The sequence below is a fragment of the Mobula hypostoma genome, chromosome 9 (genome assembly GCF_963921235.1).
Source record: "Mobula hypostoma chromosome 9, sMobHyp1.1, whole genome shotgun sequence".
Classification (NCBI taxonomy): domain Eukaryota; kingdom Metazoa; phylum Chordata; class Chondrichthyes; order Myliobatiformes; family Myliobatidae; genus Mobula; species Mobula hypostoma.
In genome coordinates, this window is record NC_086105.1 from 25,092,551 (window position 1) to 25,105,077 (window position 12,527).

The following is a 12,527-nucleotide window of genomic DNA, read 5'->3' on the forward strand; positions in this document are numbered from 1 at the left end:
AAGTTAGTGGGAAGATAGAGGATTGGGAAGATTTTAAAACGCTACAGAGAGTAATCATTAGGAGGGAAAAGATGAAATATGAAAGCAAACAAGCAAACAATATCAAAGTGGATAGTAAAAGCTTTTTCAAGTACGTTAAAAATAAAAGAGAGATGAGTGCATACAGAGGCCAGGGAAATGATAACAGGTGACAAGAAGATGGCAGATGAACTAAATGAGTATTTTGCATCAGTCTTCATTGTGGAAGACACCAGCAGTGTGTCAGATGTTGAAGGGTGAGGGAAGACAAGTGAGTGCAGTTACTATTATAAGGGAGAAGGTGCTCAAAAAGCTGAAAGATCTAAGGGTACAAAGGTCACCCGGAGGAAATTAACTGCACCCTAGGCTTCTGAAAGACATGGTGGTAGAGATAGTGGAGGGATCAGTAATGATATTTCAAAAATTATTGGACTCTTGCATGATGCCAGAGGGCTGGAAAATTGCAAATATCACTCCACTCTTTAAGAAAAAAGGAGGAAGGCAGCAGAAAGAAAAATATAGACCTGTTAGCCTGACCTTAGTGGTTGGGAGGATATTGAAGTCAGTTCTGAAGGATGAGGTTATGGAGTACTTTGTAACACAGGACAAGATTGGTGAGAAATGATATTCAGTCCCTTGCAAGGGGGGGACATAGAATCAGGAGATGTAGAGTCAGTATGGATACAACTGAGAAATTCTAAGGGTAGAAAGACCCTAATGGGAGTTATCTACAGGACCCCAAACAGTAGTCTGGATGTAGGGTGTAAGTTGAATCAAGAGTTAAAATTGGCATGTTGCAAAGGTAATGCTACAGTTGTTATGGGGGACTTCAACATGCAGGTAGACTGGAGGAATCAGGTTGGTACTGGACCCCAAGAAAAGGAGTTTGTGGAGTCCCTCCAAGATGGATTCTTAGAACAGCTTGTACTGGAGCCTACCAGAGAGAACGCAATTCTAGATTTAGTGTTGTGCATTGAACCGGATTTGATCAGGGACCTTGAGGTAAAGGAGCCATTAGGAGGTAGTGACCATAATATGATAAGTTTTAATCTACAATTTGAGAGGGAGAAGGGAAACTCGGAAGTGTCAGTATTACAGTTGAACAAAGGGAACTATGGTGCTATGAGGGAGGAGCTGGCCAAAGTTCAATGGAACAATACCCTAGCAGGGATGACAGTGGAACAGCAATGGCAAGTGTTTCTGGGAATAATGCGGAAGGTGCAGGATCAGTTCATTCCATAGAAGAAGAAAGATCCTAAGGGGAGTAAGGGGAGGCCGTGGCTGACAAGGGAAGTAACGGACAGTATAAAAATAAAAGAGAAGAAGTATAACATAGCAAAGATGAGTGGGAAGCCAGAGGATTGGGAAACTTTTAAAGAGCAACAGAAGGTAACTAAAAAGGCAATACACGGAGAAAAAATGAGGTACGAAGGTAAACTAGCCAAGAATATGAAGGAGGATAGTAAAAGCTTCTTTAGGTATGTGAAAAGGAAAAAAATAGTTAAGACCAAAATTGGGCCCTTGAAGACAGAAGCGGGTGAATTTATTATGGGGAACAAGGAAATGGCAGACGAGTTGAACAGGTACTTTGGATCTGTCTTCACTAGGGAAGACACAAACAATCTCGTAGATGTAATAGTGGCCAAAGGACCTAGGGTAATGGATGAATTAAAGGAAATTTATATTAGGCAGGAAATGGTGTTGGATAGGCTGTTGGGTCTGAAGGCTGATAAGTCCCTGGGACCTGATGGTCTGCATCCCAGGGTACTTAAGTAGGTGGCTTTAGAAATCGTGGACGCATTGGTAATCATTTTCCAATATTCTATAGATTCAGGATCAGTTCCTGTGGACTGGAGGGTGGCTAATGTTGTCCCTCTATTCAAGAAGGGAGGAACAGAGAAAACAGGGAATTATAGACCGGTTAGCCTGACGTCGGTGGTGGAAAAGATGCTGGAGTCAATTATAAAAGATGAAATTACGGCACATCTGGATAGCAGTAACAGGATCGGTCTGAGTCAGCATGGATTTACGAAGGGGAAATCGTGCTTGACTAATCTTCTGGAATTTTTTGAGGATCAAAACTATAAAAATGGACAAGGGAGAGCCAGTGGATGTAGTGTACCTGGACTTTCAGAAAGCCTTTGATAAAGTCCCACATAGGAGATTAGTGGGCAAAATTAGGGCACATGGTATTGGGGGCAGAGTACTGACATGGATTGAAAATTGGCTGGCTAACAGAAAACAAAGAGTAGCGATTAACGGGTCCCGTTTGGAATGGCAGGCGGTGACCAGTGGGGTACCGCAGGGTTCAGTGCTGGGACCACAGCTGTTTACAACATATGCTAATGACTTAGATGAGGGAATTAAAAGTAACATTAGCAAATTTGCTGATGACACAAAGCTGGGTGGCAGTGTGAAATGTGAGGAGGATGTTATGAGAATGCAGGATGACTTGGACAGGCTGGGTGAGTGGGCAGATGCATGGCAGATGCAGTTTAATGTGGATAAATGTGAGGTTATCCACTTTGGTGGTAAGAACGGGAAGGCAGATTATTATCTAAATGGAGTCAAGTTAGGAAAAGGGGAAGCACAACGAGATCTAGATGTTCTTGTACATCAGTCACTGAAAGCAAGCATGCAAGTACAGCAGGCAGTGAAGAAAGCTAATGGCATGCTGGCCTTCATAACAAGGGGAATTGAGTATAAGAGCAAAGAGGTCCTTCTGAAGCTGTACAGGGCCCTGGTGAGACCACACCTGGAGTACTATGTGCAGTTTTGGTCTCCAAATTTGAGGAAGGACATTCTTGCTATTGAGGGAGTGCAGCGTAGGTTCACAAGGTTAATTCCCGGGATGGCGGGACTGTCATATGTTGAAAGATTGGAGCAACTGGGCTTGTATACTCTGGAATTTGGAAGGCTGAGAGGGGATCTTATTGAAACATATAAGATTATTAAGGGATTGGACACGCTGGATGCAGGAAGCATGTTCCCACTGATGGGTGAGTCCAGAACCAGAGGCCACAGTTTAAGAATAAGTGGTAGGCCATTTAGAACGGATGTTGAGGAAAAACTTTTTCACCCAGAGAGTGGTGGATATATGGAATGCTCTGCCCCAGAAGGCTGTGGAGGCCAAGTCTCTGGATGCTTTCAAGAAAGAGAAGGATCGAGCTCTTAAAGAGAGCAGAATCAAAGATTATGAGGATAAGGCAGGAAATGGATAATGATTGTGGATGATCAGCCATGATCACAGTGAATGGCGGTGCTGGCTTGAAGGGCTGAATGGCCTACTCCTGTACCTATTGTCTGTTGTCTATTGTCTATAAGATAGGACAAAATCAGAATGGTTTCCTTAAGGGAAAATCTTGCCTGACAAACCTATAGGAATTCTTTGAGGAGACTAGACGTAGGATAGATAAAGGGGATGCAGTGGATGTTGTATATTTGGACTTTCAGAAGGCTTTTGAGAAGGTGCCACACATGAATCTGCTTACCAAGTTAAGAGCCCATGGCATTACAGGAAAGTTCCTGGCATGGTTAGAGCATTGGCTGATTGGTAGGAGGCAGCAAGTGGGAATAAAAGGATTCTTGTCTGGTTCTCTGCCAGTGACTACTGGTGTTCTGTAGGGCTTGCTGTTGGGCCTGCTTCTTTTTATGCTGTGTATCAGTGATTTAGATGATGGACTAGATGGCTTTGTTGCCAATTTGGCAGATAATACGAAGATTGGTGGAGAGGAAGATAGTGTTGAGGAAACAGGTAGGCTGCAGAAGGATTTAGACAGATTAGGAGAACTGGCAAGAAAGTGGCAAATGAAATACAATGTTAGAAAATGCACGGTAATACACTTTTGTAGTAGAAATAAATGTGCAGACTATTTTCTAAATAGAGAGAAAATCCAACAATCTGAGATGCAGAGGGACTTGGGAGTCCTTGTGCAGAACATCATAGAGGTTATTGCAGGTAGAATCGGTGGTGAGGAAGGCAAATGCAATGTTAGCATTCATCAAGAGGTCTAGCAGACAAGAGCAGGGATGTGATACTGAAGCTTTATTAGGCACTTGTGAGTCGTCACCTTGAGTATGGTGAACAGTTTTAGGCTCATTATCTCAAAAGAGATGTGCTGGCATTGGAGAGGGTTCAAAGGAGGGTCACAAGGATGATTCTGGGAATGAAAGGGTTACCATATGAGGAATGTTTGATAGCTCTGTGTTTGTACTTGCTAGAATTTAGAAGGATGAGAGGGGATCTCATTGAAGCCTTTCGATGTTGAAGGGCCTAGACTGAGTAGATGTGGAAAGAATGTTTCCCATGTTGGAGGAGTCTAGGACAAGAGGACACAGCCTCAGGATAGAGGGATGTCCATTTAAAACAGAGATGCGGATAAATTTCTTTAGCCAAAGGGTGGCAAATTTGTGGAATTTATTACCACAGGCAGTCTGCAGGCCAGGTCGTTGGGTGTATTTAAGGCAGAGCTTGATAGGTTCTTGATTGGACACGGCATCAAAGGTTATGGGGAAAAGGCTGGGGAGTGAGGCTGAGGAGGGGAAAAAAGCATCAGCCATGATTAAACGGTAGAGCAGAATCGATGCGCCAAATGGCCTAATTCTGCTCCTATGTCTTATCGTCTAATCAGTAGGGTGAAATTCTAGGAGCCCTTTAAAGCAAAAGCCACAATTGCAGCCCAAACAGGACTACTAGAGCAAGGCAATGTTACTGTGACTACTTTGGGTTTTACGTTTTCTCTTACAGGTTTCTCTTGGACTGGTTCATGCCCGTGCTTCACACATCATCTGGCCTCCAAATCGTTGGATGAAGTTACAAGCACAACTGCCTGAGAGACGCAGACCTCTGATGTCTCAGGATGATGAATGTGTCGATGAAGCAGATGGCTGATTGAAGCAAGATTCCAGCGCAATCAACAAGCTGTTGTTCTAATCGTGAAAGTGCTTTGTAACTTTTCATTACATTGCACATTTCACACACATGAAATTTCTAAAGCTAAGAAATACTTCTACAATGTACTCTATCACACAGAACAGGTTTATTTGATTTTTGCTACTGTTTGAGTTGTATTTTTGTCAACCTTGAACAATATACCTGGTCTTTGAGCCAGAACTGAATTTATGAAGAAATGTCAATGAAAATTTATTCCAATAAATCCCAATAGCACCAAATCCTTTTTATCCCAGTTAAGCGTTTAGAGAATATTTGATGTCATTGATATTATGTTAAGATTAGGGCGTGGAAATTCCTGTGCCCACTTTTCAGCATATCTGTAGAAGATTAGAATCTTTAAATTATGGGCCGGACCCTATTATTTACTGTGGCAGATTGAGTTAATTCATGCTTGAAGGAGCTGCTCTTCTTGACATCCAAATAGATGGAAACATGTTTATAATCTTTATCTGTTTCATTTTGCAAGCACTGACTGTATACACCGCAAAGACTATTGCTGAACTCAGCCAGTACGGGTGACAGATCTCATGATGCAGGGGAAATAGATGGAAGATCCAGTACACATGTAGGAACCACCTAGATAGCACTGAAATTGTGCCCAGATTTCTTCTGTGACAATTGTTATTTCTTTAGCGCCTAGACGTTTTTAGGTTATGAGGTTATAACAGCAGTGATCTTTCACTTGTGAACCTTTGGCCTAAACCCATCTTAAATCCAGAGAATAACAATCACCTCTTCCTCTGCCACCCCATACACAAATAACCTGAAATGTCTGAGCTCAAACCTGTTTCTCTTAGCTGCCTGCTGATTACCCCACATTTAAAAACATTGACATAAAGAGGACAACAAATACTGGTAGTACACTAATCAGGTACACTATTGTCCATGACAAGGGTAATCTTTGGAGAATGATGTCCACGGAACAAGATTAAAGTAACTTTGCCTTTTTGACAGTGTGGGTATTTAATATTTTCACTGGGTTAGTACTAGCTTCTTCCTAGACACTTTCTCAGAGGTGAATGATGATTTGCACCCACTCTACCATTATAAGTTCTGAAGTGGCTGCTAAAGCCTTGTGTAAAAATGGGGACAGTGTGTAAGTCGTGTGCTCTCTTCCATTTTTGTTGGATTTCTCAGCGCCATGTCAGATGCTCCTTCTCCATGCTGATCAGACACAGGATAAATATTCCCAAAAGCTAGCAAGGATGCTACATATTTTTCCAATCAGATTTTGAGAAGAATCCTTTAAACATTTTCTCTGTTATGCCAGTCTTTTGTAGTAACAAAGCTTGCTGTAAGATGCCTGGTGCGCAGGTCACGTGGCTGAGATGGCTGAGTTTCATTGGAGCTTCAATGCTGTAGGTGTTAGCCCAAAAGAACATGTTGATTATGTTGGTGATATCTCTTTGACACGTCTTTTGTAAGTAGTTATCTTTGAAGTTTAAGAGGATGGGGACTACTGTTGTCAGTTAAATTTATCACTCACTACCTAGTTTGAAATCTTGATTTACAGCCATCTCTCCTCAGACAACCAAAGGCTGAGCTTGTGCCACAGAGACAATAGTGAATTTTCCCATTGATGTCCTCCCACATTGAAAGGTAATATGATATAAATATTGATCCACACTTCCCAGGGTCTAGAGCTTTGGAGGAAGGTTAATTTTTTTGTGGATAGTATGTGTAAAGCCAAGTTATCACTGAGTAACCACGAGGAAATTCCATGTTTTACAGTACATCCCAATATTCTGTTAATTAAACAGATCATACATTAAATATGTTAATGATGTTTTTGTCAACTTCTACACTTGAAGTAGATTTTACTATTTTTTGATTTGTGTCTTACTTCAAAGAAAATAAATGGACATTTTCAGTTTCTCAACAGCTTAGAAAATTATGACCTTAAAATACAGAATTTTATCTCAAAGAACTCAAAATGATCAATTTTAATGTTTACTTCATGATAACCCTAAAGGTTAATTTTACCAAAGAGATTCATAAAGTATTATTTTTCAATCCAAAAAAAAAATCCTGATCTGCTTCTGAATGTGAATAACATGTAAAACTGTTTGGAAGCTGTCAGGTTTTACTGTATTTAGTTTAATCTTTAAACAGTAATTTTGTTTATCATGAGTAAGTTTGTTGATTTCATCTTTTCTATATTTTAGGTTGTATAAATACAACTTATTTCTATTTTTATTCAAGGCTTAAAACAAACTTTCCTCTTCCCATTTGCTAAATGCTTCAGCAGATAATTTCAACACTTATTAAGATGGTATTTAATGCAGACAGGAATGAATATCCCTTTGATCCCTGCAGTTTAAGCTGGCAGTCATTTTAACAACAGGAAAGGAAATAGCATTCAGGATTGTTGGGACTCATTGTCCAACAATTTAAAAGTGTACATGTGAGATGATTACACAATGGTGTTCCATGGGGTCTGTGCATGTGCCAAACAAAGATACTATTTCAGCCATATTAACACAAAAAAGGTATTCCAAAACAAATCCCATTTTAAAAATTAATACCCTTAAGAAGCGTTTGTGACAAACCATTGGTAGAACCGTACTTCAAATACACACAAAATGTTGGAGGAATTCATCAAGTCAGGGCAGATTCAATACAGGGGAATAAGCAATCAGTGGTCTAGGCTGATGAAAGGTCTTGGCCTAAAATGTCGACTGTTTATTCCCCTCTGTTGATGCTGCTTAACCTGCTGAGTGCCTTCTGCATATAATGTGTGTGTTGCTGTAGATTTCCGGCATCTGTAACATCTCTTGTGATTATCTCAATTAATTCTTTCAATGTGGTGGCTACTCAACGTGTAGCAGTTGAACCACAGAATTATGTGGTACTCAAAGTGCTTTTTAAAAAAATTGTTGCTATCATATTTCAAACTAAAAATAGTTATGGATGGAGTACCAAATCGTTAAGAAAAAGGCAAGGCAAATAGTAATTGTATTCAAATGGGTCTAGGATGGCTGTGTGAACTTTTTTTCTCCATCAACCACACAAATATATACTATCAAAATAATAGGTTGAATATTTTTTTGGAAGGTTATGGGATAGATAAAGTACTATAAGGAATTGGTTTGTTGGCCAAACTATCGGATTGTATACTCTGCAATGTTACTTGAACACCACTTATACTATGTCTCGCTTTAGTTGCTCACTGAAGATGAGAAGAACATGCAACAACTGCAGTTCGGCTTCACCGGAGAAGAGCATCTGGTGTGAACGAATTGTGTGTAAACCTAAAGTGTGCTTATCAACTCAGGGAAGGATAACTGTAAAGGCAGAAAAAGCAATACTGTGAGAGCAGAACTAGAATTGAGCCATAGTTATGATCCTTTCTAAAATGAGAGATGTATGATTGGCAATTAAAATGCTACCTCAAAGGCAAATTACAATTTCTTTTAAATGGCATGATAGAAGTGAGTAGAAATGCGAAAAAAGATCAGCACAAACAAAAGTCTACTTTTATTTCAGAATTGTTAAAAAGGCATTGTTAATCCTAAAGTGCTCTGAATCAAGAAATTCCTAGAGAAATTATTTTTATCAGTTCTTCATTTGTGCTGTTACAGTTATTTTTATATTTTTATCAAAGTACTTTCAAAATAATTGGCATTCCTTTTGATAATTCAGTGGTCCAGTGTTGGGGTTCCAGTTCATGAAAACAGAAATTCCTTTATTTTTAAGCACAGATTATAAAAACCAATGTGCCAATGTGATTCACATGATATGCATAAATCTGTTGAAAAAATAAAAATGTGAAAATATATGATTGAATGGTACAATATTTTGCTTTTGTTTCCTTTGAGCAAATTGCAATTTGCCACAAATATCTCTAATTGTATAGAAGTATACACAATAAATTAACTGGAGCAAAAAACTTGCAGATCATGGCGCCTGAGGAGGTGAGGGGTGGTGGGTAGTGGGGTTAAGCTTTCAGTCTAGTGTCTTCTTTCATTGGAACTGGAAAAGTGAGAAACCAAATGTTTATTAAAAAAACATAGAATAGTACAGCACAGTACAGGCCCTTCGGCCCACAATGTTGTGCCGATCCTCAAACCCTGCCTCCCATATAAGCCCCCACCTTAGATTCCTCCATATACCTGTCTAGTAGTCTCTTAAACTTCACTAGTGTATCTGCCTCCACCACTGACTCAGACAGTGCATTCCACGCACCAACCACTGTCTGAGTAAAAAACCTTCCTCTAATATCCCCCTTGAACTTCCCACCCCTTACCTTAAAGCCATGTCCTCTTGTATTGAGCAGTGGTGCCCTGGGGAAGAGGCGCTGGCTATCCACTCTATCTATTCCTCTTATTATCTTGTACACCTCTATCATGTCTCCTCTCATCCTCCTTCTCTCCAAAGAGTAAAGCCCTAGCTCCCTTAATCTCTGATCATAATGCATACTTTCTAAACCAGGCAGCATCCTGCTAAATCTCCCCTGTACTCTTTCCAATGCTTCCACATCCTTCCTATAGTGAGGTGACCAGAACTGGACACAATACTCCAAGTGTGGCCTAACCAGAGTTTTATAAAGCTGCATCATTACATCACGACTCTTAAACTCTATCCCTCGACTTAAGAAAGCTAACACCCCATAAGCTTTCTTAACTACCCTATCCACCTGTGAGGCAACTTCCAGGGATCTGTGGACATGTACCCCGAGATCCCTCTGCTCCTCCACACTACCAAGTATCCTGCCATTTACTTTGTACTCTGCCTTGGAGTTTGTCCTTCCAAAGTGTACCACCTCACACTTCTCCAGGTTGAACTCCATCTGCCACTTCTCAGCCCACTTCTGCATCCTATCAATGTCTCTCTGCAATCTTTGACAATCCTCTACACTATCTACAACACCACCAACCTTTGTGTCGTCTGCAAACTTGCCAACCTGCCCTTCTACCCCCACATCCAGGTCATTAATAAAAATCACGAAAAGTAGAGGTCCCAGAACAGATCCTTGTGGGACACCACTAGTCACAATCCTCCAATCTGAATGTACTCCCTCCACTACGACCCTTTGCCTTCTGCAGGCAAGCCAATTCTGAATCCACCCAGCCAAACTTCCCTGGATCCCATGCCTTCTAACTTTCTGAATAAGCCTACCGTGTGGAACCTTGTCAAATGCCTTACTAAAATCCATATAGATCACATGCACTGCACTACCCTCATCTATATGCCTGGTCACCTCCTCAAAGAACTCTATCAGGCTTGTTAGACACAATCTGCCCTTCACAAAGCCATGCTGACTGTCCCTGATCAGACCATGATTCTCTAAATGCCTATAGATCCTATCTCTAAGAATCTTTTCCAACAGCTTTCCCACCACAGACATAAGGCTCACTGGTCTATAATTACCCTGGCTATCCCTACTACCTTTTTTGAACAAGGGAACAACATTCGCCTCCCTCCAATCCTCCGGTACCATTCCCATGGACAACGAGGACATAAAGATCCTAGCCAGAGGCTCAGCAATCTCTTCTCTCGCCTCGTGGAGCAGCCTGGGGAATATTCCGTCAGGCCTCGGGGACTTATCTGTCCTAATGTATTTTAACAACTCCCAACACCTCCTCTCTCTTAATATCAACATGCTCCAGAACATCAATCTCACTCATATTGTTCTCAACATCATCAAGTTTCCTCTCATTGGTGAATACCGAAGAGAAGTATTCATTGAGGACCTCGCTCACTTCCACAGCCTCCAGGCACATCTTCCCACCTTTATCTCTAATCGGTCCTACTTTCACTCCTGTCATCCTTTTTTTCTTCACATAATTGAAGAATACCTTGGAGTTTTCCTTTACCCTACTCACCAAGGCCTTCTCATGCCCCCTTATTGCTCTTCTCAGCCCCTTCTTAAGCTCCTTTCTTGCTTCCCTATATTCCTCAAAAGACCCATCTGATCCTTGCTTCCTAAACCTCATGTATGCTGCCTTCTTCCACCTGACTAGATTTTCCACCTCACTTGTCACCCATGGTTCATTCACCCTACTATTCTTTATCTTCCTCACCGGGACAAATTTATCCCTTACATCCCACAAGAGATCTCTAAACATCGACCACATGTCCATAGTACATTTCCCTGCAAAAACATTATCCCAATTCACACTCGCAAGTTTTAGCCTTATAGCCTCATAATTTGCCTTCCCCAATTAAAAATTTTCCTGTCCTCTCTGATTCTATGCTTTTCCATGATAATGCTAAAGGCTAGGGAGCGGTGGTCACTGTCCCCCAGATGCTCACCCACTGAGAGATCTGTGACCTGACCCGGTTCATTACCTAGTACTAGATCTAGTATGGCATTCCCCCTGGTCAGCCTGTCAACATACTGTGACAGGAATCCATTTTTGCAGAGAAGTGGCAAGAACAAAGGGAATGTCTATGATAGGGTGCAAACCGAAGCTGTCAAGATAACAATCACCTTACTAAAAAAAACACATTTGAAAACAGAAATGGAAAATGAGAAAAACTGAAACAGAACGCTACAGCAAATCTATGGAGTGAAGGAGGTGGGGGGGGGGGGTGCGGGGGTTGCAGGTGGAAACGGGCTTACCTGAAACTGTTTTAACACAGAATATAGAGCAGTACAAAACTGGAATAGGCCACAGCAGGATAGGCAGCATCTATGGAAAGGAGTAAACCCAAAACATCGACTGTTTACTCCTTTCTATAGTTACTGGCTGGCATGCTGATTTCCTCCAGCATTGTGTCTGTTTTGCTTGTATTTTCAGCATCTGCAGATCTCCTGTTGTTCGTGGAACAGTCTATTTGGCCTATGATGTCTGCACCAAGCACAGTGCCAAATTAAACTAAATCTCTTCTGCTTCTGCACGATTGCTATTGCTCCATTCCCTGCACATTGATGTGTCTATCTTAACAGCTACTATTGGAGCTGCTTCTACCTCTTTGGCAGCCCAAAACCTTTCCCACAAATTTCCTTTAAACTTTCAACCTTTCACCTTAAATGTATGTCCTCTATTACTTGACATTCCTATCCCAGGAAAGAGGTTCTGACTGTCTACCCTGTTGTTACAAGAATCACCCCTTGTAATAATGATCAGTGAGGCACAGAGAATCTGTATTTACCAATAAGTAACTTGTACTTTCTCAACGTGGGTTCACAAGCAAACCACCTGTGTGCACCCCACTAGAATCCCTGATCCTCCATGAACAGTCAATGAAGAGATAAGGTATTACCCAGGAAAGGAATCAGCGATGACCAGGCATTGCTCATAGTTTTGATCTCTACGTGTCCGTGGGCTCCTCCTTATCCACAACAGTTGGTCTCTGCTTGCTGGAAAGTTATCATCCCTGTGTGTTTGGAGCTCCTGACTATAATATTTTTCTTTATCCGTTGAACTGGTCGATCTCCATCCCATTGACTCAAGGTCACCTTACCTACCTGGGTCACCTTCTTACTGGTTCTAGTCTAGGGCTGCAACCAACATTGTTTCATGGTTTTGCCCACCCCAGCCCCATGTATTTGTGTTTTTCAACTCTGATTGATCCAGACTACTTAAATGAGGTGTCCCAGACATAATCT

The 12,527-nt window shown here is 41.3% G+C and overlaps 1 protein-coding gene across 3 annotated transcripts in view; it reads left to right on the forward strand.

Annotated features, from left to right (window-relative positions):
- immp2l (inner mitochondrial membrane peptidase subunit 2) overlaps positions 1-8,849 on the forward strand; it is a 561,843-nt gene extending 552,994 nt beyond the window's left edge. Inside the window, exon 6 of one of the 3 annotated variants that reach the window (XM_063057899.1) lies at positions 4,766-8,849. In XM_063057899.1, the coding sequence (XP_062913969.1) occupies positions 4,766-4,909 (144 nt within the window). In that variant the 3' untranslated portion in view covers positions 4,910-8,849. The remainder of the gene's footprint in view (positions 1-4,765) is intronic. The other 2 variants (XM_063057900.1, XM_063057901.1) reach the window with 2 other exon arrangements.
- Positions 8,850-12,527: the final 3,678 nt, after the last annotated feature.